Source organism: Crocodylus siamensis, chromosome 9 (genome assembly GCF_052110815.1).
Source record: "Crocodylus siamensis isolate JL-2025a chromosome 9, ASM5211081v1, whole genome shotgun sequence".
NCBI lineage: Eukaryota > Metazoa > Chordata > Crocodylia > Crocodylidae > Crocodylus > Crocodylus siamensis.
In genome coordinates, this window is record NC_143403.1 from 57,914,753 (window position 1) to 57,942,502 (window position 27,750).

Sequence of the window (27,750 nt, forward strand, 5' to 3'; positions counted from 1 at the left end):
TCCTGTTGCTGTGAACAGTTTGCTGTCTCTAATAACTTAACAACATCCCTTTGAGGCAAGACAGTATGGTTACCTTCAATTTACAGGTGAAGTCCTAGGTCAAAGAGCAACTATATGACTTGCTCTAGGGCTCTTGCCCCACATTACGTATGTTGTGCATTGGCTGGTTAATCACAGAACACATTTAGACCAGCCACATGTGCAAAGTAATTATCACATAAAACTTACTATCCAGCTATAAAAAAGTCAATCAGCTATAAAGTTAGTGCTTAAAAATGTGTAACACCCCCAGTCACGCTCCCCCTCAACACACACAACCCCCCCACACACCCACATCCCCCCCACACACCCACATCCCCCCCATAAACCCACCGACTCCCACACATCCCTACAAACACCCCCACAAATCCCACACATACATCCACAGTCCCCCACAAACCCCACAGCTACCCACACATACATCCCTACAAACACCCCCACATACACCCCCACCCCCACACACTGTATACCCCCTCACCCCCACCCCCCACAATATACAAGAGTAAGATGTCATTTTGAGCTGTTATGCAATCACCTCTATGTACCTGAGGCAAACACATGCAAATCAGGACAAAAATATTTTTTGAAATAGAATGTGTTATTGTCGATGTTTGATTTTTAGTATATACTTTGGGTATTTTTCTAGTCTCAAGATGGCAAACTCCCTTCCGAAAAGGAATACTTCTGGGGGCAAGGGGAGGGACTTCTGGGGGCAAAGGCTGGGGGTTAGGGACAGCATGTCTGGTCACAAGATGGCGATCAGGGGCGGGGCACCTGTCAAGGGGCGGGGCTGCCCATGTAGTCCTCAACAGCTCACCAAAACTCATTAAGCCGCCCTCCAATATTTGGTCTAGTTCCATCCTCTTTGGAACCCCCTTCAGACAGCTAAAGGCTGCTATTAAATCCCTATTGTTTTCTCTTCTCCAGACTCAGTAAGCCCAGTGTCTTCAGCCTCTTCCCTTAAGTCGTGTCCCGCAGCTCCCAAACCATTTTTGTTGCCCTCCACTTGACTCTCTCCAATTTACCCACATCCTTTCTGGGGGGCCCAAAACTGAACACAGTACTCTAGATGTGGCCTCACCAGTGCAGAATAGAGGGGAAGAATCACTTCCCTCGATCTGCTGACAACACTCCTACCAGTGCAGCCCAGGATGCTGTTAGCTTTCTTTGCAATGAGGGCACACTTCTGGCTCATATCCAGCTTATTGTCCCCTGTAACCCCCTTGAACTGTGTGAGATGCACACTGATTGTGCACTAAATCTGCACATGACAGATTTAGTTCTTTTAGGAACACCCAGGGCAGACCGAGCTGTGCTAGTGACAGTGTCAAAAAATGGCTTTACTGGATACAAAAAATTATTTATTTTTTGGCATGTTAGAAGAGACAATGGAAAGGTTGCAGCATCCTGGGGGTGGGTGGGTACAGGACACTTTCACTGTACTAAAGCCATGGGCCTGTTGCTAAAAGAGATCTGGCAGCACCCTCTGGTGGGGACTGGGCTGTGGGTCCATGCCTGCCTTCAGTGCCTTTTGAGAGAACTTTTGCTCCTTTATTAGGCAGACATCCAAAGGCACTTTAAGGTGTATCAGGGCCCTGGCCAAGCCCAAAATTGGAGATTACCCTCCCACCATGGGAGCTGATCTGCAGGGGTGGGGAGAAGAAAAGGAGCCTCTTCCCCTCCTAGTGCTGGCGAGGGAGGCTGGGTGGACCCTGCCGGGCTGGGGGGCACATGCTTGCCTCTTCTACCTGTTCCCTGGCCCTGCTATGACCAAATGTACACCACATATACACACACACACGTGTGTGTGTGTGGGGCAGACAAGGTCCTTTGGTTAAATCTGATATCTTTTATTAGATCAACTAAATAGTTGGAAAAATGTGTCTTAGCAAGCTTTTGCGTTTAAAAGCTCATTGTCAGGCTGAGGAAGCATCTGCAGTTGGTGTGTGCACACTCTTCCTGGATGGAATGAATAGTAAAGAAGCCAGAGGCTGGTCTGCATGCAAGACAGGCAGTCAGTGAAGATATAAATTGAGTAGTCAGTGGGTGAGAGAATCAGTGGGTGAGAGTCAGTAGGTTTTGTGGAATCAATCCTTAAACCACTTGTCACCCAAAGAGTGAGTTTTGTCCAAGACACTACAGATTTCCTATGAAAACTTTAAAACACAGACCACCTTCCCAGCAACACCCTCCTAGACACCATGGATGTTATCATCTTATATACCAACATCCCACACCAGGATGGTATCTAAGCCTGCTTTACATACCTACAAGAGTAAGATGACAACTCTGAGTATAGACCCAAAGATATTAGTGACCTTATACACTTCATCCCCACATACAACAACTTCACTTTCAATAACCTACACTTCCTCCAGACCATGGGCACAGCTATGGGCACCAAAATGGCCCCACCTTTTTACCAACCTTTTTACAAGCCACCTGGAAGAAGAATTCCTCAAAGACTCTGCCATCAAACCCTTACTATACTTAAGATATATCAATGACATCTTCATCATTTGGACTGAAAACCTGCAATCTCTGATTGAGTTCCATCAGAAATTCAAAAATCATTACCCCTCCATCTGACTATTTTTTCAGTACTCCAGCACCAACATTTCCTTTTTAGACATGATGATCAGTATCCAGAATGGTAAAATACAGACTGCATTATATGAGAAACCCACAGACCAACAAACATATCTATACAGAACCAGCAATCACCCCAAACACAATCAGTAAAGCTATGATATACAGCCAAGCCCTCAGATACCACTGAATTTAGTAGTGGTGGATGGGTCGTACTCAACCTGGCGAGATGTGAGCAGTAGGGTCCCCCAGGCCTTGGTTCTCGGGCCCACACTGTTTAACATCTCCATCAGTGACTTGGACGAGGGGGTGGAAAGCACATTGTCCAAGTTTGCTGATGACACTAAGATGTGGGGTGAGGTAGACACACTTGTAGGGAGAGAGAGGCTGCAACTAGATTTAGACAGACTACAAAAGTGGGCAGATGAGAATAGGATGGGGTTCAGCGTAGACAAATGCAGGGTGCTGCACCTTGGGAGAAGGAATCCACAACATACATACAGGCTGGGGGAGTTCCCCTCTTGAAAGCACAGAGGTGGAAAGGGATCTTGGAGTCATTATTAACTCCAAGATGAACATGAGCTGCCAATGCCAGACCGCAGCCAGCAAGGCCAGCCATTCCTTGTGGCATATCAAAGTTGCATCTCAAGCCAGTCCAGAGAGGTGATACTCCCCCTCCATGTGACTTTGGTCAGGCTGCAATTGGAGTACTGCGGCCAGTACTGCGCACCGCACTTTAAAAAGGATGTGGCCAGCCTGAAGAGGGTTCAGAGGATGGCCACCCGCTTGGTGAGAGGGCAGCAGGACAGGCCCTATGAGGAGAGACTGAGGGACACAAACCTATTCAGCCTTGGCAAGAGGAGGCTGAGGGGGGACCTGGTGGCTGCCTACAAACTCATCAGGGGAGATCAACAGCAAATAGGAAAAGCCCTTTTCTCCCCAGCACCACTTGGGGTGATGAGGAACAATGGTAATAAGCTGATGGAGAATAGGTTTAGGTTAGAGATCAGAAGGCAATACTTTACAGTTAGGGTGGCCAAAATCTGGAACAAGCTTCCCAGGAAAGTAGTCCTCACCCCTACCTTGGGCAAATTCAAAAAGAGGTTAGATCACCTGTCTGGGGTCTTGTGAACCCAGCATTCATTCCTGCCTATGGTGGGGGGTCAGGCTAGATGATCTGTTCTTGCAAACCTCATCACCAGAAGCAAACTTCCTATGGCCCCAAATACACTGAATGGATCTAGACCATGCCATGACAAGAAATGCAAAACCTGCCAATACACCTCCACCACACCAACAATCACAAGAGAACCATCAGCATTCCTGGATCTTATAGCTGCACCTCCAGAAATGTTATACATCTCATCCAGTGCATCAAATGCCCCAATGGAAAATATGTAGGAGACACCAAACAACAACTAGGTGCCAGATCGAGCACACACTGGAAATCTGTTAAAGACAAGAATACCCAATTACCTGTGTGGCACATTTCTGACAAGAAAACCACTCTTTCCAATCTCTCAGTTCTAATCCTCAGAGGGAATTCACAAAACACTTTTCACAGATGAGCCTATGAACGTTAGTCCATCATCCTCCTGGACACAAAAAATCATGGACTAAATACAGACACCGGATTTATGAAACATTATAACCTGCCTGACATCTGACTCCCCAGGTACCTCTCCACTATTTACCTGCTACATTCATCCTGCTCTCTCCAGCCCCACCCCCCAAGTCTGTCTCACCCACTGAGTCCTCAGTTTACATTTTCACTGACTGACTTGCAAGCAGCCCAGCCTCCAGCTGCTTTACTAGTCAGTCCATCAGGAAGACTGCACACACACCAACTGAAGATGCTTCCTAGGCCTGACAGAGGGTTTTTAAACCTGAAAGCTTGCTAAGAATTTAGCAACTACAGGCAGTCCTCAGACTTAGGACACAATGTTATAAATGGGGGATTAGTTCCTGAACCAAGGGCCGATACCCTATTTTCACCAAAAATAACCCAGAACTTTGTACTCAATCAATTATAGATGAGTAATATAGCTACATTAATGTATTTATATATATAATGTATTTATATGTATAATGTAAATAGCAATCATATTGATTTGGAAGGACTTTGAGGTGACTTGGCTGGACTTTTTGAAGGGCTCCTGGTTGGACTTTCTGAAGGGTTGTTGGCTGGAGTCTTGTCTGCTTTCTTAAAGAAAGCGTCCAAGCAAGCGTTGTAAAGACAAAACTGACGTCACAAAGTTGAAACAGGGTGTCAATTTATAAACGTCGTAAATGTCAAATGTTGCAACTCGAAATGTCTTAAGTCGGGGGCTGCCTGTATTTAGTTGGTCTAATAAAAGATACCACATTTATCCAAATAACCTTGTCTTCCCATGTCCTTAGACCAACACGGTCACAACCTATCCCCCCCCATGCACACACCGGTGCACGCACTCTACTCACACTCTCTGCACAGACCCCGCAAATCTAACGACAAGGTGGAGATTACAAACAACGGGGGAGTTGACTTGGGGGGGCCTCAAGGGGCCCAGCCGTGTCCGCCCCCCGCCGCCCCACGCGCATCAGGCGACGGACGCAGCCGCTCTGTTTCTCCCCGCCCGGGGGAGGGGGGGGAGGCGGAGCGGCGCCCGTTTCCCGTAGCAACGGGCAGAAGCCAGCGCGGCTTCCGGAAAGTGCTCGAAGGGCAAAAGCCGGCGGCTGAGGACGCGGGGCAGCGCCGCGCCTGCGCAGAGAGGCGGCCGACAGCTGGCTTCGCTAAGGGCAGCGGCGTCCGCAGCTGGGACTGAGCAGGCGCGCAACGTTGCGCGTGCTCAGTGGGGCCAGCTGTGCGCCGTGAGGGGTGAGCGTTGGTGAGTTCAAGGAGAGTTCGGGCAACACGGCTCAGCCATGCCGAGGGGCAGCAGGAGCAGGACCGCGGCCCGGCCGGCCGCAGCCAGGTAAGGGCGGGGGGCACGCATGGGGCTTGCCCGTGCCCGTGGGGTCCCCGGCTCAGGAGCCTGTGTCCTGCCCTGGCCTCTGTTGCTCCCTGGCTCCTCAGCGGCTTTGGGGCGGACGATGCTGCTCGCGGCTTGGCGGAGGGCTGCTCCAAGGGGGCGGGGAGTTATCCCTTGAATGCGTCCCGTTGGATCCCCTCGGTGCCCTCCCGTCGTGTGCGCCTCTGCCCTGGATCGTCGGCTGGAAGTGGGAAGACTGCGCTGTCCCCTTCGGGGTCGCTTGTGAAAGCTGCCTTGCGCGCTTAGCCTTGCTCGTAGGCCCATGATGGGATCCATGCCTGGCTTCCTGGGCTGGCAGACTTGCATTGTAATGAAGATGCCCTGGATGGATTTGTGCTAAAACCTGCTTGGCTGGCTGGCTGGATCCTTGCTTCATGAGCTGTTAAACTGGATGCTGCTTTGTCCGAATGCATCTCGCAGCAGCTCTCAATCTAACCCCTACGAGGAATGGGTGTAGGAGGCATGGTGGGAGGGCCGGCTCCTGGGTTGCAGAGTTCCCCTGGTAGCTATGTGAAATGTGATGGTCTTACTTTTTTTATTATCAGCCTCTTTCTTCCCACTCTCTTTCTCTTGTACTTGACAGCGCGGCTCCATCTGCTCAGCCACCCGCTCATGCTCCACCTTCAGCTGTTGGGGCCCCGGCCCAGCCTCAGCAGCCTGGCTTGATGGCCCAGATGGCTACCACTGCTGCAGGGGTTGCTGTTGGATCGGCAGTAGGGCATGTGGTTGGCAGTGCTCTCACCGGGGCATTCAGTGGAGATAGCTCTGAGCCAGCAAAACCGGCTAGTACCACCCAGGTAAGGCTGCTTTGATGTTCCTTAGAAAATTATCTTTAGGGATTTGGTGGGGGGGGAGGTCTATGAGTTAGGGATGGTTGTCTGAGGCTGGGGCAAGCTTTTAAGACCCCGAAATAGTGAAATGAAGGCCCACCTCAAGACTTGTTGATAGTCAGAAGGGCTCCTCAAATTGAGGGGTGTGCAGTGTTTCTGTACATACCAGGGTAAGCCTAGCAAGAGAACACATGATATCAAGTACCCTTGGTGGGAAGGAAAATACAGCACGGCTTAAGTCCTATAAACATGTCCCCTGCAACATTGCTGGACTTGAACCGGGGATCTCCTGAACTCTAGCAGAGTACTGCTTGCAGCTTAATGTGATGCCTGTGTTCCATAGTAGAAATGGTTGTTTCAGACTTAGAAAAAATTAAAATCAGGTGTAGGTATCTTGAAACTAAAATTCCAATTCTGAAAGTTGAACTTTGGCTTTAAAAAGCCATGTAGTATAAAGCAGTTGAAACTAGCTTGTGTTTTCTGTCCCTTATAGCTGGACAAGGTGACCCTTGGCTTGGCTGGGGTACAAGACTAGTTTACTTTTTCATTAGGTTTAACAGAGATTCTCCAACTGCTGCTTAATTGAAGCAAATAACCAGCCTAAGCCCACAGAGTCCCGGGCATGTTCTCTCTTCTCAGGTTCCTGCATTTGGGGGACTGGAATATGCTAGATTTTGGCCCTTGCAGCTTTGAGGAAGGGCAAACAAATGACTTTGCAGGACCCCATATTTACTTGAACTGGCCTCAAATCCAAACTGGGAGGCAAGAGGTCTGTTTCTAATCCTGGCCTCGGCAATGCGCTCTCTGGCATTGTTGAGCTGTGCTGCCTCTATATTGTGTCACGTCTGAATTGGAAGCTATGGTGATACTGATGTCTTGCTGGTGTGTTGAGGTGTATAAAGACCTTGTGGAGATGGAAACACACAAGGAATTTGTTTCTTTTAGCTTAGAAGGAATCTCTTCTATGGGTCATGTAGAGTAGAAATTGTTAATGCAATGCAGCTTGGTGTATGACTATTAGATAAAGCAGAATGTGCCCCGAAGATTAGCTAAATCTTAAGGTGCCGGGAAGGCAGGCTGTAATCCTGTTGCTATATATGTAACCTTGGAATCACCTTTTAAAAGGCTTTACCTGCAATGCTGCATACTCTTAAGGATGTATCAGTCCTGGGGAATATTCAGCTACTTCCTCAGTGGTCCATGATGGCTGTTGTTGGAGATGTTGATGCATAATTTTATCTGTGAAGCAAAGAGGCAATGGCATATTTGACTTCTCTGGAGCCTTTAACAATGCCTTTCTCTTGTGGTAGCAATTAAGTGTTGCAAATAAGGGCAAGTGGGCCATAATCCCTGAAACTGAACAAATAAACAGCAGTCCCTGGCCCAGTTAGATGCAAGCTGCAAGACGAGTCAAATAGCTTTAAAATTCCAACTGTTCCACAGGAAGTTGGTATGACTCAATTTAATGGTAGAGCTGGCATTGTAGGCCTCTGAGCTGTAGGTAACTTAAATTGCTCAGTATTGGTGTTCCTATAGAAAGGATAAGTTGTCAGAACAGCTTGTATAGAGAGGACAGTGACTATGGTATGGGGAAACATTTGTTGTAGGTGTTCCCTTTTGTTTGATTGTCACACTGATGCAGCTTAGGACCAGAACTTGAAAACCATGTAAGACATGTCTCAATTCAGAGTTCATGCATGCTTTTGGCAAGCAAATCAAGACAGTACAAGCAGAATACATTTGCTTGTTGTCTTGGTGGTTTAACTTTCTAAAATGATGGGGTGCTTTTCTTCCTGGTGTTCATAGGAGACACGACAGCCTGCATACCAGCAGCCGCAGTATGGACCTTGCCACTATGAGATGAAGCAGTTCCTGGAATGTGCTACCAATCAGACTGACCTGACCTTGTGTGAAGGCTTCAATGAGGCACTTAAGCAATGCAAATATAACAATGGTAAGTAATGCACTTAAGCAATGTAAATATAACAGGCTTAGCCTTGGGGTGTCAAGATGACTGGAAAAAAGTGTTTAGAGGCAGCAGGGTCTCCTGTGTAGGAGGGGCAGGGAAGCTTGGAACAGCAGTGTGGCTGTTGTTGCTCTGAACAAATGTGACAGTACAGATCTGGAAGAGGCTGCTCTTTCTCTCCCCTCCATAGTGCCCTAGAAGTCTAGTGCCTCTGCTGTTCCCACAGCATAATCTTCTCTTATGGGATCAGGGATTTCGGAGAGGGCAAGCAGGATGCCCTGATTCTGATCTGTGGTGAATGCAATGGCTGATGTAAATGGTGCCCTTGGGGAACCTCTCCAGGGACAGGATTCCCAACTACATGGCTCCTTTGGAGAGCCTACTGCTTTCTCCAGACATACCAGCCACTTCCTTTTGTCCCTTTATTCATTTGCCAAAGGGAGACTTCCCTGTCTTGGAGCCATGTATGAAAATAAAAGAACTGGTGATGCACAGTTAGAATAGCACTATGTGCTTGCATGTTTCTGCCAGCCATGAGGAACTAGTTCTGTTCTTCCTAATGCTGAACTCTGATTTTTTGTGTTGTTTAACCTTCTTCCACTTGTAGGTGTTGCTTCCCTCTTGTGAAGAAATCCAGCACTAATGAAGGGAAAACAAGAAGCTGCAGTAGAGCCATGAACCAGAGGGGATGGAAAGAAGTGCTTGTCTGACCTGTCAGAGGAGCTCTTAGTACTAGTTTGCTTCTAGACTAGTAGAAAAGGAGAACAATGATTAGCATTCTGTGGGACTTTTGGAATGCAGATATTAAAATAAATGCATCCCTTTTATTTTAATCTGTAATGAGTTTGTATGTTTCTTCTTTTTATTTCAACTTTAGCTTCACTTATATAAGGGGGAGGGGTGCTCAAATTAAGTTACCCAAGCTGCTTTTTACCCCAAGTCTTACCTCTGCTTATATGGAATAGACATTTCCCTTGATTCTTGCACCCTTGCAACCACAGCACATGCACTATAACTTTGAAATTAATTTTGCCTGAATGACTCAGCAAAACAAAGCCAAGGCTAGGCCTGGGCTTGCCTGGGTGTATACACTGTCCCTATTTTACTACTGTTGGCTTGGAAGGCTAGAGCAGAGAATTCTGATGATAACTTTGCCCTGCAAGTGCTCCAGCAACCTGGATTCTTGTAAATCTCTATCCTCTCAGTGCACAGACGTAGAGAGGCATGGGAAGAAAATGACCTGCTCAGTGCATGACTTGTAATACCGGAGTCTGTTCTTATTTTAGATCTTACTGGCTTATGTAACATGCTGAAGGTCATTAGCACTGGGTTAAGTTCATTGGTATCATCTGCAGCTTCATCCTTACATTAGGGATAAGAGGCCTCATTTGCAACTTAATGAAATACATTAGACAAACTGGAAACATTGTGCAAAGCCCTGGCTTTAGCAGAAGACCAGCACCTCCACACTTTGTTGGCTTTGGAATAATTGGTTACCTTGCACAATCAAAGCTAACATGGAGGTAACAGCCAGAAGGGTCAGCCAGAGATCTTTTGCTTGCAGCACAGCAGGCAAAGAATAAAAACAAAAAATATTTTTTATGGAAACAAAAGGTCCATTTTAAATTCAGGCTTTTGTTGCCACAGCTCTCAGCTGCTGCTGCTCAATATTAGACAACAGTGTCTTTTCCCATTTCTTGTCTGTATTCGTGAGCAAGGCACTAAAACTCTTCCCCCTTCCCTTTCTGCTTCCCCCTGCCCCACTTCTAGGAAAAAAAAAGAATTCTTCCTAGAAGGAAGGGGGTATTGTAGATCTCTTCAAATTTTCATGTTAATGTTTGGCAGTAGTGTCGTCTCAACTGTGCATGGCTTAGAGCAGGGGTGGCCAAAATGTGGGTTGGATGTGGCCTGCCAGGCCATTGTATCCAGCTCATGGGGCCCCTAAAAAATTATGAAAATTAATATTAATCTGCCCCTGGCTGCCTGTCATGTGGCCCTCGATGGCTTGCCAAAACTCAGTAAGCGGCCCTCCACCCAAAATAATTACCAGCCTCTGGCCTAGAGCCAGGTCATCTTGTGCTATGTCCAGGCAAAGACTGCTAAGGAAAAGCTAGTCACTAAAGGCAGTGTGTCCCATCAGAAAGAGATTCTGATCTTGGCTTCAGCTGTGTTAATTTCAGGTCACTAAGTGTCAGAGCTATGCCAAATTTTTCAAGTATGAACTAGATCAAAATTGGACTAACAGTTTATATGTGGACTAGATCATCTGTGAAAGAAACTACTTTCCTGCCGAGTCAAATTACATATGGCAAAATCTCTTGACAAACTTTGTTTTATGGGGGATAGATGCAGCATTCTATAAAAAGGGGTTTGTTAGTCTGGAAAATTTTTTTTTTTTTTAGAAACTGCTGTGCTTAAACCAGACCAAAAGCAACTGATTATTATAGTCTTGATCACAGCTATACAATGGCAACCTGTTCCTGACTGGTGTTGGGGATGTTGAGAGCCTTTCTGCAAAGGCTGGTCGTAATATAGTCTGCAAAAAAGGCATTGAGTTTCCTGTTTTTTTAGATCCAACCTTCATGGGGGGGGGGACCTTGCAATAGAGAGAGAGAGAGAGAGAGAGAGAACGCATCTTGCAGTTGATTTCAAAAGTTGGGTGGAGTGTCTCCTATATTGTGCATCATCAAGAAATAAGATTTTTTTTTTTTTTTTACTAGAATGTAAATAATACTTTGGATGAATTGGAAGAGAAACCCCTCACTTCCCAGACCCCTAATCAGTTTTGCTCTCTTAGATGTTTACTTGTGATGGTAGCAAAGTAAAATAATGGACTTGGTACCAAACATTGCATTTTAAGAGTTTGATTTGCTCTGATTTGAAAGAGAAGAGCTGGATTTCAGATTACAAGAGAAGTATGTTGGTTTAGTATACATCAGTTCTGTGTACTCTCACAGATCAGAAAGCCTTTATCCCTTTTTACTGGGGGTAGTTAGAATATGCTACTCTTTGTAAAACATGCTTCATTTCAGATTAAATGTCTCTTGTTTCAGTGCATTCTGTAGCAAAGACTATAGATGTGGCCCCTTCTTGCAGAAGGAACCTGCTCCACCATAATACTAAACTTTTTTAGCATTAGTTTCTGTTCCACTGCTGGATGGCAGTTGAGGCTCAAAGTTCAGTGGTTGAGGACAGTGTGATGCTGGACACTTTAAGGAGGTTGCAAAGTGTTTCTGGCTGTGATGAGGATGTTGTGTGGGGTTGATGAGCTTTCACCTCTAACTCCTCAGGCTGACTGTTCACCAACAGTACTCTACTTTCTTCCTGCATAGGGTCTCTTCCAAATGAGATGAGACTTCCCCAGCCCTTGCTCCTGCAGGGGAGATAAGTTATCTGTGTGTCCCTGATACGGCAGAGCCCTTCTTACTCTGTGGGGTGCTTCTGAACCTGGCTGGGGAGGCCACAAGGGGTTCCTTGAGTGGTCGAATCTTTCTCTGTATGGAACTCTTCCTCCCATTGTCTTTCAGCTGAGGGTTCACTGACAACTTGTGCAGTCGTTCTGTGAAGCAGACCAGGAAACACCTCCATTACTTCCTTTTCATTCTCCTCTCCACAAACCAAGGATTCTGCCAGCTAGCCTTCACCCACTTAGGCCTGTAGCCTAAGAGTCTAAGGGCAAAGTATGAAGACGGAAGTTCCTGAGTTTTCTAATCTCACTTTTGACCCTTTCTCCTCCTGTATTTTGGCATAAAACATTTCCTCTTTTCCTCTCTGTTATCCCACACATGCAGTGGGCTTCATGACTCATCCACCTGTAGGTAGTACATGATTGTCTATAGTAATCAATATTGTATCATTACGGAAATACTTTCTGATTTGCACTAGATATATTTTGGCTCATCCTCAGTCCTGCTCAATCTTTCACTGGAATTCTTGTTTTATTATCCAGAATAATTGCCACTTCTACCCAGATCAGATGCTGAAAAGCTGCACTAAATAAACTTAAGAGGAAATTTTACAAAAGCTTTGTGAAAGGCAAAAAGTGGTATAATGGCCAAGACAGAGGGACAGGGACTTTCTTGAAAGAAGGTGATGTTCTAAGCCTCCCTCTTTGGGTCTCTAGGCTCCCATTCCTGTTATCCCAGTTCTGACCTGGTAGCTCAGGGTGGTATTGTCCCAGGTTTTCCAGCAAGGATTCATAGTAGATCGGTTCAGAATGATCTCCTCCTGCCAACAAATCGGGATAATCAAATTAGCCTGTTTCTCATCAGAAAGACAGAGATAGCATTAAAGACTCATTAACTGAGACATGCACCAAATAACTCCAAGGAAGTGCTGTCATCTTGGTATGTAACGTTCAAACTGTGGCATCTGGTCGCTAGGTTGGTATGTCATGAGATGTACCTGCTACATGGGACTCTATCTCCCTCCATTAAACTTTGCTGACTGGACTCAAGATCTTTTTTCCTTTTACCTTCTGTCCCTTGGGAATTCCTTACTGGGATGATTTCTGTGGTTTAACTTTGTTCATGAACCCAAATCCCATGGAATAAAGGGATGAAGATCTCTTCTTAATAGGGGCATGTTGCCTGAATGGAGGCACAGCAGCATTGCTACAGAGGGGCTTGGTTAGTCGCTTACAGCAGGCCTGTGCAAATAGGGAAGTATTTGATTCAGATTTGGATTCAGCTGACAGTGATTTGATTCTGATCACTGTCCTGAATCAATTTGGCCAAATCAGCTTTAGATGATTTGGCACTGATTCAGAGAGATTTGGTGTTTCAGCTGTAGACTATAATGGGGAACTACTGAAATACCTATAACTTCTGTCATTTTTGGCTGATTTGGATAAAGATTGCAGGGATAGTAGCCCTTCTGAAGGCATGAGGCCAGCCAAGTTTTATAAGCTATATCCAATCCTTTCCAAGAACAGAAAGTAGCAGGAGATTGACTAGGTAGGAAGCCAAGCCAGTCCAGTAGCTTTCTGACACTGTTGCTCGGGAAGAAGCAGCTCACATATGGCACAGAAAGCCTCCAGACAGAGGCTTGAATGCTGTTTCTACGTCCATCCCCCAGAGTACTGTGATTGGATGGGGACTCAAGGAAAGATCACAGTCACTAGCTAGTTACAGATGTTATTAGCCTCTCCCCCTACCGCTCCCCCTCCCCCTCCCCTTTCCCCCTGAAAGCTTGCCTTCCAGATCTCTGAATCTTTTTTAATCGATTCGGAGGTTTTTTCCTCCTCCTCCTGATTCGATGCAGATTTGGTGATTCGGCCTTTGAATCAGGCTGAATCTTCTCCAAATCGAATTGTGGACTGAAGCTTTGCAAACCCCTAACTTACGGATTGCTCTGACGAGGATATAGCACTGCCTTTCTCGGAGGTATTTACTGGCCAGTTCAGATGCAGGATTTTCTACCTCACTCAGGTTCATCAGGATCCCTGCTTCATCCAGAAGGTCAATGCAATCTGGAGAGAGAGAGGCTGAATCAAGGGTGTAGCCATGTTGGTCTTCTGGCTCCCTTCCATGCCTACCAGGCTCTGGCATCCTGACTATTCATTTCATCCAGGAAGAGCACACACCAACTGCAGGCGCTTCCTCAGTCTGATGAAGGGTTTTTAAATCAGAAAGCTCTCTCAGAAAAAAATGTCCAACTATTTAGTTGGTCTAATAAATAATATCAGATTTACCCAGACTGAATCAAGAAACTTCCATGTACCTGCAAGTGTAAAATTTATACAGACTTAATTCACACTCTATCTGTGAAGCAAACAACTGTGGCCTGGTGCTGCTTCTATTTCACTGAGCTACTCAGATTGTGTCCCCTGTGGGTCACTTCCCTGAGACAGGTGGAATTGAGTTTCTACCTCTTGCACAGGATGCTTACACCAGCACATGCCATGTCAACTTTTTTTTATTTTAAAAGATTAAAAAGCCCAACAAATCATTACTGTCTAGTTTGTCTATTTATTAGTAAAAGACTTGGGACAACACAAGGTGTTGTCCTTAGAGTGGATTCAAGATGGATGGGGCTTTGAGGGAGATGGAGTGACCTCAGCTGCTCCCTTTTTTGCTACTTCTTTAATCCCCTTTTGACTCATCTTTCACTCTTCTTCCTGCTCCTCTAAGAGCAGTGAAGGCTGCCCCTCAGCAGGTACCCTCTGCTTCTGTGTTGGAGGAGGTAGGCCTAGTACCTTCTTGCCTGCACTGGCACTTCCTCTTCAAGTGCGTGGTGAGGTTCAGGATCCGGCAGTGCAAATTGAAAATTGCTTGGCAATCAGCTGTGAAGAAGGGAAAGGGAGTTGAGACAGGCTGATGGTTGCCCCAAGCCCAGGGAGCTGTTCAGCTGAGCAGAGAGTAGCAGCTGGTAGTTCAAGTATAAAGGAGAGAGAAACATTAACTGGTGAACGGGAGGATTGGGCAAACAAAAGGAAGGGTCATTTTACAGCACAAAGGAATGCACTAGCTGGACTGGGAGCTATAGACATGTGCTTCTTTCTTTGTCTTTAGAGCTCAAAAACACTCCAAACTGGAATGCATCCAAAGTATTTTGGTGGCTTTGGCAGCAGGCTTGCTGCTTCCTAAGAGGCCTATCTATTCTTTTGAAATTTATTTTTAAAAAAGGGAAAAATAAAGAAGGAAATTCAGGTCTCTGATCCTCCTTTTCTGCAAACTTATTTCAACCACAGATGAAGGGAGTTTGGGAGCCTCTGCTTAATCACCAGTGGATATATTGTATTGTAGGCAAATATCACTTTATTTAGTGTGATGGGAAAGGCCCAGGTACATGAACTGCAGGGGCAGTAATACTAGCAGTTGTCTGAGGAAGGGGCCAAGAAATAGGAGGGCAGAAGGAGCCACAGTTTAGGACTCTTTGGCAGAGATAACTGAGGGCTTAAAGAGTTTGAATAGCAGAGCTGCACGTTAATACATTTCCTTAATCTAGAAGATATTTGTGGGAGCCCCTACAGTGTGGGATAGCTAGCTGGGGCAGTCTGTAGTAGCTCTCTACAGTGGAAAATTGTCTCTTACTATTACTTCCAATGAACTGTATTACAGTTTATGGACTGTAGATCCTTGACTTGTGAGTCAAGTTATCAAATAGTGCAGTGGCAGTGCTTGTATAATACCTGCTCAGGATATCTCTGGCACACAGCAGAACTTGTCAGCCCTTCATTTTAAAAACCTTCAAAACATTACATCATCTGAACTATCATTAAATATCACTTTCTAAAGGGAGCCATTCCCATACCATGCCAGCTACTCAGAACAGATGATACCACAGTCAGGGGGTCCAGTCACCCGGCTGCTGGAGCTCAGGGTTTTGGGTTCTGGCTTACAGAAACCTTCCTTATCTGGAGTTGTAGAGGTATGAAGTGGGGAAACAAGACCAAGGTGTTACTATGGAAGTTATCAGATGTGACACTCACAAAGCTATTGCAAACTGGTGCCTGTTCTACATGGCCACTTTTCTGAAGGTCTGGGTCACACTTTCAATAAGCAGAGATCCCTCCACCCCTCTCGATTGAATAGGGTTAGTGAAAAGCATGAAACTGTGGTTTTCACATAGTGCTTTTGTTCCAAATGGTCCACAGCCTGAAAACACATAACAGAGTCTGCAACAAGCACCGTCTCAGAAGGATGGGAGGAAAGGTCTTTAATGAGCAGGTGGGAATGATTGCAATAGACCCCAGTAACAGCCCCACCCGTTGGCTTGTCTCAGGTCTAGCTCTACAAATGATATTAGCTATTAGCTAATTTTTAGATGCGATACAGTAGTTTTTGTTTCTGGTTTATCTCTAGGTTTTTTACAAAGAAATTAAATAGCCTCTCCCTTTCACAGCTGGGGAAACTGAAATGCAGAGAGCTCACGCAGCTAGCCAGGAGTCTGCTGACTTTCCTATTCCCTGCCCAGGAGATGCACTATCTCCCAAAGAGCAATATCCCCTGCTAGGAGAAGGCTGAACAGTGGAAGTGCTGTAAGGTAGTAAGAGAAGTGCACAGTACCTGGCAAGAAAAGCCAGCTGAGAGACTGAACCAGGCAGGCAGAGTCAGGATCCCCCTCACTTACCTCCATATCTCACTGTGAAGAACATGGGCCAGACCTTCACAGATCTCTTTGCCAGGATCTCTGCTCTTCTCTGCAGCTCGAACCCCTTCACTGATTTAAAGTTGAAGTGCTCTGGCTACTTACTGTTTTGGGGCAGACTTGCTGAGTTTTGATGACAGAGAGCCTGTTGTTAAGACGGGTGTAATTCAGTAAGGAGGAGGGGTGTGCAGTTCCCTGGCTCAGGCCCTCATTGGCTTCAACAACCAGATTTCCCAGCAACGGGGAAATAACTCCTGTGGCTTCCCAAGCCTCTCAAAGGAGCTGGGCAGGGGGTGGAGCAAGGTCTGTGCTGAAAGGAACAAACTGAAGCATTTTGTTCCATCATTTTAGCATCACAGCTGGTTTCACGGATGAGCAGCCAGGGCTATTGCTTGGGGTCAAAGGGACCCTGCTATGCTAAGTTAGTGTAAGATGTCCAAGGTGCTGGTAGATGAAGGGAGCAAACCACATCTTTGTCTCTGCTCTCATAAGCCTGATGTTGGTTCTGTTGGCATCATATATCAGTCCTAGGTCTTTGCAGACCACGGCACTGTCCTGTCTGCTCCAGCTCATGCCTAGGTGACCTGACACTGGAAGCCAGCAGTGCCACAGAACCAGGCTGAGTGCAGAAGAGGTATGTCTGGTTTCTGAGCATATCATGAGCGCCTTCCTGACTCCACTGTCTTTGTTTGCTGTTTCACCGGCATTTACTGGCATCAGTAACTCCTTCACCATCAGAGAAGGGGCTGAGCAGCTGACCTGGTGCTGAGGACAGGCTTGTTCAGTGGGGCAGGGAGGTCCAAGAGACACTGCACTGCATGAGAACTTAGTGGGGGGGTCTAATCTGAGCTCTGCTACTGTCATGCTGGGTAACCTTGGGCAAATCACTTGGTACCTCAGTGTCTTTATATGCCTAATGAGGATATTCACACTTATATCCAATGTAAACTGCTTAGAGAACAGTGTATGGAGCATGCTGTATTTGAGCTAGATACTAGTACTGCAAGTTGGGCACATAGGATATTTGAATGGCAGGGAGGGTAAATCTGGCAAAGCAAGATGACTACAGGATGTTAGTTAGTGTGTCAGGTTAATATTTCTCCCCCTCCACTTAAAATGGCAATCATTGCTACCTACATAGCAGGTTGCATCTCCCAAGGAATATCCCACCATCATCAAATGTAGACTTCTTCCCAACCACCTGTGCAGTCCATCGGCAAAGTGTCACCACCCCCATTTTGCTGAAGTGATGCTGAAGCACAGAGTTACTGGCCAGTGGCCACTTAGGGGCTTCATGGGGGAGCACAGATTAGGATGGAGGAATTCCTGCACGCAGATCTGGTTAATTAGGACTTCTCGTCAGGCTCTTTTTAATTCTATCTGTTCACTGATTTATTCCTCTTGTCTCATTTTTTTCCTACTGAAATGCTAGTGGCCCCTCACCACCCCTCCCATGGGCCTAGTCATTGTCTTGCTGTTACTGTGGTGTTGTTGTCATGGCGACACAAAATTGGAAGAAATCTGAACTGGAATATTACCCTACATGCAATATTTTCTGCTGCAAACTGTCTCCATAGAGATGGTTGCCAGGCAAGCTGTGAGGTATTCATAGTTTGGTCCCCTGGAACCTTTTAGACAATGTGTTTCTGGCGTCACCCCCTGGCAGACTCTTGGTCACCGTATACGCAGGCCCATAGGTCTCAGCTTCGGGTTTGAAATGTTTTCAGGTCCATGTGTTAGGGGCAGATTTGGGTATGTCGAGAGCCTGGATGCAAAAACCCATGTTAGGCCAACTCCGCTTGCTTTCAGACTGAGCATCAGTGACGGTGAAACAGGCAGAGATGATGGAGACATCTCATCTTGCCAAGCATCCTCTTAGGGGCTATTACAAGACTTGATATGGTGGGCAACATGCTTGTAAAACAGGAGTGTTGATTAGGTATTTGTGGATATCATAGACCTCCATAACTTATCCTAGGACCAGGAACAAAGGACAGTTAATTTAAGAGAAGAGAATATATCCATAAAATAGTCTCAACCTCAGACATTAAAATCTAAGGAAATCATGAGCTACGATCACATGTAGCACACTTCGATATCAGCGTCCTCATGAACAACTAATTCACACACACTCCATAAAAGACACACATTTTTCAGCAATTATAACCTAAAAAGCCTGAATTCTGCCTCTACGTTTGTATTAACATTTTAGTGAATGAGACAACTCCCTCTGATCACAGTGGTTTTCTCAGATGCAGAAGCATAAACCCCCTGAGCCACCACAGGCAGGTAATATCTGTACATCGCCTCACAGGTGATGTACAGACACTCGAAAAGGAGGCAGAATGGATGTAAATTACGCTATTTCCTCTAAGTGACTTAATGTAGACCAGTAGTGAGCAGAACACACATTAGCCTTTCGCAGGGGGTGCAAATCTAAGACCAGTTTCCTCCATTTTAAACATAGTCTACATGGGCCAGACTTCTGTTCTGTTATGGGTATAGACCAGGTTCTGATCACTTATTCTGGTTGAAGTGTAATGTCTGACCCTAGCGACAGACAGCTGCTTGTGGCGTGATCTGGGCAGTCATCACAGGCAGAGCAGGATTGCTTCTGCGTGGTATTTTAATTTGAGGGAACTGGGAGTGCTTCAAGAAGAGGGATTTGTAACTCTGAAGGGGACATGGTTTCCATAGAGTTAGCACCAAAGCCCTTGTTCCAGCATGGCATCAGCAAGCAGTGACCTGTGAGGAGTGCAGGATCTCTGATTGAGGTCTTTAGCACCTGTGCTATTAGAAAATCTCCCCAGTACTTTTTGTAGGAACAGGATTGCTAATGCCTGAATCAGGGTCAAATTTCAGATGTTTGTATCCTTGCATGTGTGCCCTCTTCCTGGCCTGTTCCCTTCTGCTTGTGTCCACGCTCTGTTGCTCCTAAGCTCTGTTACTGGTGTCTCCCCTCTGTTATCTGGACTGGCCTCCTGTACCTTTGTCTGCTGCCTGTTCTGACTACTTCACCCATTGCTACCCATTATTCTGCTTGTTAGGCTCTTGCATTTATCAAGCACATTTCAACTGTCCACCCAATGATTAATATTCTGACTTATCTAACTGCATTGATTTACTGTCTCTCTGGTGAATCTCCTATGCCAGTGTTAGGCAACCAGAATGACCCACATCAGGTTAGAGGTGGGTAGACAGGTGGGTGCTAGGACCTGGCTGCTGCTGCTACTTCTCCCCACCACCAAAAAACCCATATCCACAGGCTGGATCCAGCTCGTGGGCCATAGGTTCCTGACCTCTGCCCTGTACAGACTGCCTCTTTCTTCTTTTCACCTCCTTGCCCACAGGAGGGTTTGGTCTCTACCTTATCTCCCACCCCACTCAACCTCAGATGCTCGCGGAGGCCTGGCTCTTACTGCTTCCACAGCTCCCAAGTGTAGTGACCTTAGCTACAGCATTATCCCATCATGACGCTCTCGTATACCAAGAAAAGAGGAGAGGGTTAGGTTGGGCTATCACTGTCCAGGCCTGCCACTTCTGTCCTTCTTCTTATCCCACTCCCTCATTTACTTGACAGTGGTAATTCTCCTTCATTAGAGTCTCTTCTGGGTAATTTCAGTATCTCTCTCATTTACTTGACAGATCAAGCCAAGAAGAGCTGGAAAATACTTCCAGGGGAATCTGCCATTTTTAAGAGAGGCATCCAAAATACTTGACGAAAAGGTGATATCTTTTATTAGACCAACTAGATAATTGCAAAAAAAAAAAAAATTTCTTTATTTATTGATTGTTAATAGAGGAATCCTATCTGGGAAACAGGTGATCCCTTTCTGTTTGGGGGAAGCAGGAACAGGAACCTTACATCCAGGTAATTGTTGTTCTTTCTTAAAAGGTCAGGATGCTGGGTTTGCATTGATGTGGGACATGTCTCGTATGAAGCACATGTCGCTTTTCTCTGAGACTAGGGGGCAGAACAGGGTCCTAATTAGGTTATTTAGCACACCCTTTCATACCACATGTCTGGCTGAGGTGTGAGAATCAGACTCTCACATTGGCTGCATCCTCTGGTGTCAATTATTGGTGTTTGCAGACTCTGCTAGCAACGTGAGGCTTTGGAGAAGGAGAACACGAGTTAACCATGGCGGTCTCCATTTTGATGATGATGATTTCCTCTTTACTGGGGGAATTCCTTTCCCTAGGTAAGCAGAGTTATACTATCCAATTATTTTTCTGCTTTAGTCTTCTGGGAATGTTGCTCAGTAAAGGAGGTAGATGGGAACCTGCTGTAATGGAGCTGGGGTGGCAGAGATGGGGAAACTGAGAAAGACAAAATATTGTAGATGGTCCTGCAACAAATTCACAGAAAAAAATCATCTTTGACCCTTGGAGAGGCGCAGAATTCACACAACACATCTGTATGCACCATGAGAGTCAAATACCCCCAGGGCTCTGAGGAGCTTAAAACTGGGTTTGAAATGGCCTTTTTGGCTTGTTTCTGTCTCTGTTCATTAAGAAGGTGCTAGTCACACATTGTTCACACATTGTTTGACTAAATTATTTCTGATGTGCCAATGGAGAGCTTTTAAAATGTTGTTTTCTATGGAATTTTACATACACATTATATCAAATCCAGATTAGGAATAAAATATTTGCTAAAAAAGAACCTGTGCTGAAATTCATGGCAGCAAGGAAGGAAAAATTGCCAATCTGAGGAATAGCAAACTTACTTTTATTCTGCCTTGTACTCATATGAACTGTTTTTGTTAATGGCTATCAAAGTGTGTTTTAGTATCCAAATATAACTAATGCTTGCAGAATTAATTGCGATATTAACATGGAGTATGGATTGGACCTGGTTTCTTTTAAATGTAAAAAAAATCTTTTCTTTTACCAAAAGGAAACAAATTTATTGTCTTTAAGTATTTTTTTCAGTAGCATTTCCTTCTGGGGTTCTCCAGAAAGAAGAAATTACTTCTTGGCCTGCATAATAATAGTAGACTGACTAGTACAATGGATAACTAAATCATATCTAAGTAGCATTCAACATTTGGGTAAGCTGGTTTAATAGCTTGGGAGAGTATTGTATAATAAAATACATTGTACTGATCTCCAGAAATTGAATAAAAATGTTTCCAAGTTATTTGACAGTTCCCCTGAGATGAAATATGTATTATGGTAGATATACTGTTTACTCTATTGTTATGTCTACTGTATATAAAGATATTATATAGAAAACAGAGCTAGCATTAGATGGAGGAGTTTTCAATATACTTCATGATATGACTAACTCTATGGATAAAAATAAAAATCACTCCGTATACTGTAATGCGTTTATGTAATAATGCTGAACTTCCAAAGAACTACTTTTGGGCTATGTGGGGATTAGCTGAAGTCAGGGTTGAGGTACATTGTAAATGGATTTGCTAGAAACTTGTAAGCCTGGAAGTGTGTTTACGCTGTGGCTGCTCTGTTGATGAAGAGACATCTGTTCCCAAGGGTGGTCAGTCTTTTACTAGAGTTTAAATTAATAAACATAACAATATTAAAACCAAATAAAATGAATGTAGAATGCAAGAAGGTCATCCCTTGCACAGTAACAGGGTTCAGAGTTGGTTCAAAGTCTGCTTTTAACTCCTACTTTTTGTTGAAGGTGCTGGAGCTCTCAGATGCCCTGGAGTTGCTCCGATAGTCGCTGTGGCTGAAGGGGAACCTGTCTCCTTTGAATGTCCATTTAATGGACACCCCACTCACAACAATACTTTCCATGAGATAATCTGGCTGCATACCCTGAGCCACACAAACCCGTTCAAAAGGATCCTGAGCATTAGGATGACTCGTCCCAACGACAGTGCCACTGTAACAGTAACTGAAGGCCATTTGAGGGGACAGCTGGATTTTGAAAAGCACATAAGTTTTCTCTCAATCCCTGAGGTACGGGTGAATGACAGCGGTCTGTATTACTGTGAAGTAACAATAGTGCCTCCTCACATTTATTCAAAAACAAATGCAACTAATCTAATTGTCCAGAGAGGTGAGTTTCTCTTGTGGTTTTTCCAGCTCCTTTTTCTCCATAGGGACTCTGCAGTGTGTCTATGAAAAAAATCTTAGCACTCTTGCTTGTTATAAAACAGACAAGCCCTAGGATGCAAGCATATTTATGACTGGGAAGTTTCTTTACCATATTATCTTGCAGTGGTTGCAGCACTGTACCTAGACTCCTGGTAGGCTTCTGGGCAAACTTTTAGTATTGGGCTTGCCCTTCACCAGAGATAACGATAATAATAATTTTAAAAATTACCATTTTCGGGCCCCCTTTCTGTCCTGGATCCCGGGCAGCTGCCCAGTTCGTCCCTGCCCATGTCCAGGCTCTGAGTGGTTGGGATTTCATGTGAAGTATTACATTTAAACTATTTTGAGTAGCTTGTCTATCTCATCCCTTCACTTGAACTATTAACCTGAGCATTACCTCAGATTTAAGGTTTATCACTTAGATTTCACTGTCGGCTCTGCTGTGAAGTTGCAGGTCACTGGAACTGGTCTGATGTGTAGACTAGCTGAAACTCCTGACTATATAGATTTCATTTCACAAGTTTGTATTTTTGTGTTTATATATTCACTCATGCACTTTCTTTCTAAAGAATGACCATACCTGTTTTATAAATTAACTAGTAAATTATGATGAAGTTTGGAAACTGAAGAAGATATTTCCAGCACTGATCATTTTAATGGAAGATTGCCCCCTTCCATAAAGCAGAAATTATAGCTATAAATTTTAGTAATTATTCTTACTGTTTTTATTTCTCTCAATTTATAAAGAAGTTTAATACTACAGTTTAATTTGTTCACAGTCACAGTGTTGGTTGCCTAAATTATTATGCATAACCATAAACTATTCATAAAGCTATCCTACTGATTTGCCAGAACTATACCTAAGTGTGTTTTTTAAACATAAAAAAATCCTATTAAAAAAAAAAAGTCCCTGTTATTTGTTATAATACCATGGGTTATTTTAAGAGAGAGTTTTAAAATAGTAATCAACTTAACAAATCAACATTTACTTTGCAGCAATAGAATTTTAGTTATGTTTTACAAGTGAATGACCATATTAAACTAAGCATCAGCATATATTAAAAAAATATCTAAAAAAGCCTACTGATTTTTCTGTCTAATACAAGTTTCCCTCACTTTATGCAGTACATGCATTCCTGGAGAACTGTGCATAAATCAAATTCACATAAAGGGAACCTAGTTTATAAATTAATAAATAGGGAGATGTTCCCACAGTGGTGAGGGAGGAAGGGAGTGAGGCGGGAGCTAGGGAAGAGGCAGGAGAGGGGGAGGGGGATGGCCTTTGTTGCTGTGTGCAAACCGGGAAGGCTGTGGGCTGTGGGCTGCACTAGGCTCTTTCCTGGTGGGGGGGCATGTGCCCCCAGATCTGCACGTGGGATGGGAGTGGGCTGCCGCTGCAGGCTGGGGCTGGCAGTGGCACCGGCCTCTTCCTAGTGCTTGGTGCGGGGAGCAGCCTGCTCCTGTCCCGCATGCAGGTCCAGAGGAACACGCCCCCTGGGTAGAGCCTGGCGCAGCCCTCCAGCCCACAGCACTCCAAGGGTGCGTGTAGCAGCAAGAGCTGCACCCCCCTCCCCCACCCTGCCCCCACTGACAGTTCCCTCCACAGCTGGCATTGGCTGTTCCCGGGGCTGCTGCAGCAGGGGCTGGGGTGAGTGGGAACAAGCGGAGCCCCAGGGGTCAGGGGTCAGCTTGTCCTCGCTCACCCGAGCCCCTGGCGCAGCAGCCCCGGGAGCAGCCGATGCCAGCTTGCTGCACCACAGCACCGCACAGCTCAGGGGCCGGGTTGAGTGGGGACAAGTGGAGCCCTGCGGGGCTCAGGTCACAGCACTTCAATATGCTATTTACTTTAAATTTCTGTAAACAGCCATTTTACTTAATGTCTTTTTTCTTTCCTTCTTGTTGTCTATGTATACACGTACGTATGGGCACTTTGTTGGCTTGGAAATGTCTTTAAATACAGCGTAAGAGCAACTGTTCCATTTTAAAATACAGAAACATAGTTTCGTGTTGTAAGGAGTGTTGACATTATTGACTTCTTGCCTCAGACTATGGCAAAAGTTACGCGTCTTACTGAGAAAGATATTGCAGAATCCCAGAGGTTGTATCTCATTTCGTCTACACCAATGGAAATCAGGAGTAAGTCTACTAAAAGCAATGCAAGTTATTGGCACTGATGTAGAACGGGGGAAAATGAAAGGAGAGCCCAGTCCTTTGGGGTCAGTGTGTCTGTCTTCCATAAATATATTTGCAATAGTTGCCACATGGTCCAGAGGCCCCAGTAACTGCATTGCTCCATTTGACTAAAGTGTCCTTAGACGTTATAATTAAAAAGGCCATTCTGCTATATTTCAAACTAAAATGACTGGTGTAGTAGGAAATGGATATACTGCATGCAGAGGCAATGTACATGCCCTTTTTATGCCAAGGGGCCCAGTCCAGCAGGAATTAAAGTGCTCAGAAGTCACTGTGAGTTGAGGATGCTAAGCATTTCCTAAGAGCCCCTCAGCCTCTGGAGGACTAGGCTCTGTAGTTATGGATACCTTTGCTGGCACTGTTTCATGAGAGGCTGCTAGTCTCCAACACTAGTCTTCCAGCTAGCTGCTGGGTTTTCTTTGAGAATTAAACCATCTGTTATATGTCAGTTGCTTTTTTTTATAAATTCGAAATATAAGTGAATACAAGAACCAATGGCAAAGAAAGGAGTCGAGAGTGGGAAACAGGGGCCATCCCAGCATATCAGTCAAGTGGCAGAGAGTGTATCTCAAACATGGTACCCGTGGGGATGATTCAGGCTCCCCACAGGTAGTACAAAGTGTACGTTCCTGGGGACTTTCTGTTTTCTCTAAGAAAAGGATTTAAAGGTCCTTTGACTTCACTGGCTTTTGCATCAGGCTCTCCGTGCTGCTCCTGACTCCTTTGAATTTAATGGCAAACTCCACATCCGCTTCAAGTAGAGCTGGACTGGGCTCAGGGAGATGAGGGCTATCCCAGATGTTCTGGATGTTAGTGAGAGGGATTGCCCGGGCTGATGCACCGGGAACGGAGAACTTGCTGCCAGATGCCTGTGCTGCCGCACGAACTATAAAGGGCGACGTAGAGTGGTTCTTTGGTTAATGAAGATGGAAGGAAATATCTTTGATTCCCTAAGGACTGCCCCTCACTACTGCTCTCTTCTTTGTAGGCTGGCCAACCCAAATCACCTCTGAATCTTCCTCAAGTCATTCTGCACCTGAAGGCGGCACTGTTACGCTGACGTGTGGTTTCACTGCAAACACGACTGGCAATTTCACACAGCTTTTTTGGATTCATGAACTATCAGGCCAGGCCCAGTTCAGACTAATAGCTTGGCACGGACTAGCTCAGAGGGATGGCACCTACTGTGGGACTGGCAGTCGCTTCCACAGCCAGTTAGATCTAGACAAACACCAGAGTTGTCTCACTATAACTGGCCTGCAGGTGAACGATAGTGGCTGGTATCATTGCGAGGGCCTGGGGCACCCTGGAAGAGGGAGTAGTTCCAGCCTCATTGTCAAAGGTGAGAGCATCTGGCAGATCTCAAGATACTTCACGTGTGTTCCTGCAGCCTCTCTTTCTTACTTTGTCATATTATCTGTGTAACTCTATTATAATCTTCATATGGATTGCACTGGGCTAGGAACCGAGCGCGTGAAGATTTCATATGATAGATGTTAAAACACGCTCCTGCCACTAGCTTGAGCAGTTTCACACTCTTTACAATTCACTGAGCCCAGGAGCTGCACTTGCTTTACACCTCCCAGGAGCATGAGAGGTGCATCCTTTGCAGCATGCTTGCACATTAGCTTTGTTGATGTCTTTTTGGCTGCACAGAGAAACCCTTTGAAGTGCGGTGATGTTTGGGTTTGCAACCCAGCAATCGTTATCACGAAAAGACTTTGTGGGTAAATCAACAGAAAAAAGTAACACCTCTACAAAACCACAGCACACCACCTGGCAATAAGACACACAGCCTTACATACTGCTTGTTATTAATGAAGTTTATATGAAGCTGCTTAAGGTTCTGACATGATTTTTCGGTGTATTTATGTGGCTGCATAATGGTGATGTAGATCTGTCTTATATTTAGCAATAAGGATAAAACAAATCTTTTAGGTAGCAAAAAAGCAGCATGTGACTAACCAAAAAAGGCCAGGAAGATTGAGCTATGGAAAGTGTGATGGCAATGCAAAAAATGCTGGGTTACCTGAGGGCAGTAGTCGGGTGAATTTATGATGAGGCAGTTCTGCTTCAAAGCTGATTGTACTGATAAATATATAACCAAAGAATGAATGTTATTTTTTTTTCCAAGTTGAGGACTTGCTGGATTTGGTCTTGGTGTAATGTAAAAAAAAAAAAAAAGAAGAAAAAGAAAAGAAAAAGATGGCACTTTTACGTTAAATGAAATTTTTAAAATTGGGTTTGTGCATATTGTTTTTAGCTCCTTTGGGCTTGTCTACATGTAATGCTATGTCACTGCTATGTCGCCAGAGTAGTGCACTCCCCCATTTTAGTGTGCCACTGTAGGGATGTAGTGGCTAAAAATAACCACATGCCACATGTACCGTGCAGTATGGGTGGTTATTGTGCTTTAGTACTTCTTAAAGGCTGCAGGGTGACATGTAGATGTGCCCATCATCCTGTATAAAGAAAGACTCTTGGAAGTCTGCTTATATTTTACTTTAATGCTATTCAGGGTGTTAACCGCAGTATTTCCCAGTTTTGCTGGGAGTTCTGCACATCTCATCCGTATCCTGGAGTTTTCTATTCTGCTCATTACCTTAATATTTGAGCACGTTTCTCTGAATGAAAGAGGAAATACCAAGTGGAAGAAACAGCTAATTTGAAAAAGCCAATGGAAGAAATTCTAGGTTTTTGTTTTTAACATAAGAAATAAGATCTGCCATTTACTGAGTCAGACCATGACCCACTATCCTGTTTCCCGCAGTGGCAGAGAGCGGATGCTGAGGGGGAGGGCAAACAGGGCATGCTCTGAATTTTCTGCGCCCTGTCCCTCACCTTTTGCAGCTTTCAGAGGTTTAGCAAGTTCTGATTCAGAGGCTGCACGTGGACATTTCCGTCAAGAATTGGTCCAGTCCCTTTCTGAACTGGATTAAGCTACCAGCCTGCACAACAT

At 45.1% G+C, this 27,750-nt stretch overlaps 3 protein-coding genes across 5 annotated transcripts; 2 read left to right on the forward strand and 1 right to left on the reverse strand.

Annotated features, from left to right (window-relative positions):
• Positions 1-5,422: 5,422 nt before the first annotated feature.
• Positions 5,423-9,275, forward strand: CHCHD10 (coiled-coil-helix-coiled-coil-helix domain containing 10). Its single transcript, XM_090063309.1, has 4 exons — positions 5,423-5,582; positions 6,223-6,436; positions 8,276-8,423; positions 9,043-9,275. Exons 1-4 carry the CDS (start codon positions 5,533-5,535, stop codon positions 9,060-9,062), a joined length of 432 nt encoding a protein of 143 aa, XP_089919435.1. The 5' UTR covers positions 5,423-5,532; the 3' UTR covers positions 9,063-9,275.
• C9H22orf15 (chromosome 9 C22orf15 homolog) lies at positions 6,447-16,643 on the reverse strand. 3 transcript variants are annotated; one of them, XM_090063305.1, is made up of 5 exons: positions 16,509-16,643; positions 14,632-14,718; positions 13,780-13,905; positions 12,588-12,662; positions 6,447-7,708 (listed from the first exon to the last, which is right to left on the reverse strand). In XM_090063305.1, the coding sequence occupies exons 1-5, from the start codon at positions 16,531-16,533 to the stop codon at positions 7,620-7,622; spliced, it is 402 nt and encodes a 133-aa protein (XP_089919431.1). In that variant the 5' UTR covers positions 16,534-16,643; the 3' UTR covers positions 6,447-7,619. The 3 variants fall into 3 exon arrangements, with proteins under 3 accessions (XP_089919431.1, XP_089919430.1, XP_089919432.1); XM_090063304.1 differs by lacking the exon at positions 6,447-7,708 and adding an exon at positions 9,297-11,994; XM_090063306.1 differs by lacking the exons at positions 6,447-7,708; positions 14,632-14,718 and adding an exon at positions 9,297-11,994 and having other exon boundaries at positions 16,509-16,639.
• Positions 16,644-20,619: 3,976 nt separating this feature from the next.
• On the forward strand, positions 20,620-27,730 carry LOC149857679 (uncharacterized). Its single transcript, XM_090063956.1, has 4 exons — positions 20,620-20,728; positions 22,180-22,560; positions 25,780-26,133; positions 27,642-27,730. Exons 1-4 carry the CDS (start codon positions 20,668-20,670, stop codon positions 27,728-27,730), a joined length of 885 nt encoding a protein of 294 aa, XP_089920082.1. The 5' UTR covers positions 20,620-20,667.
• Positions 27,731-27,750: the final 20 nt, after the last annotated feature.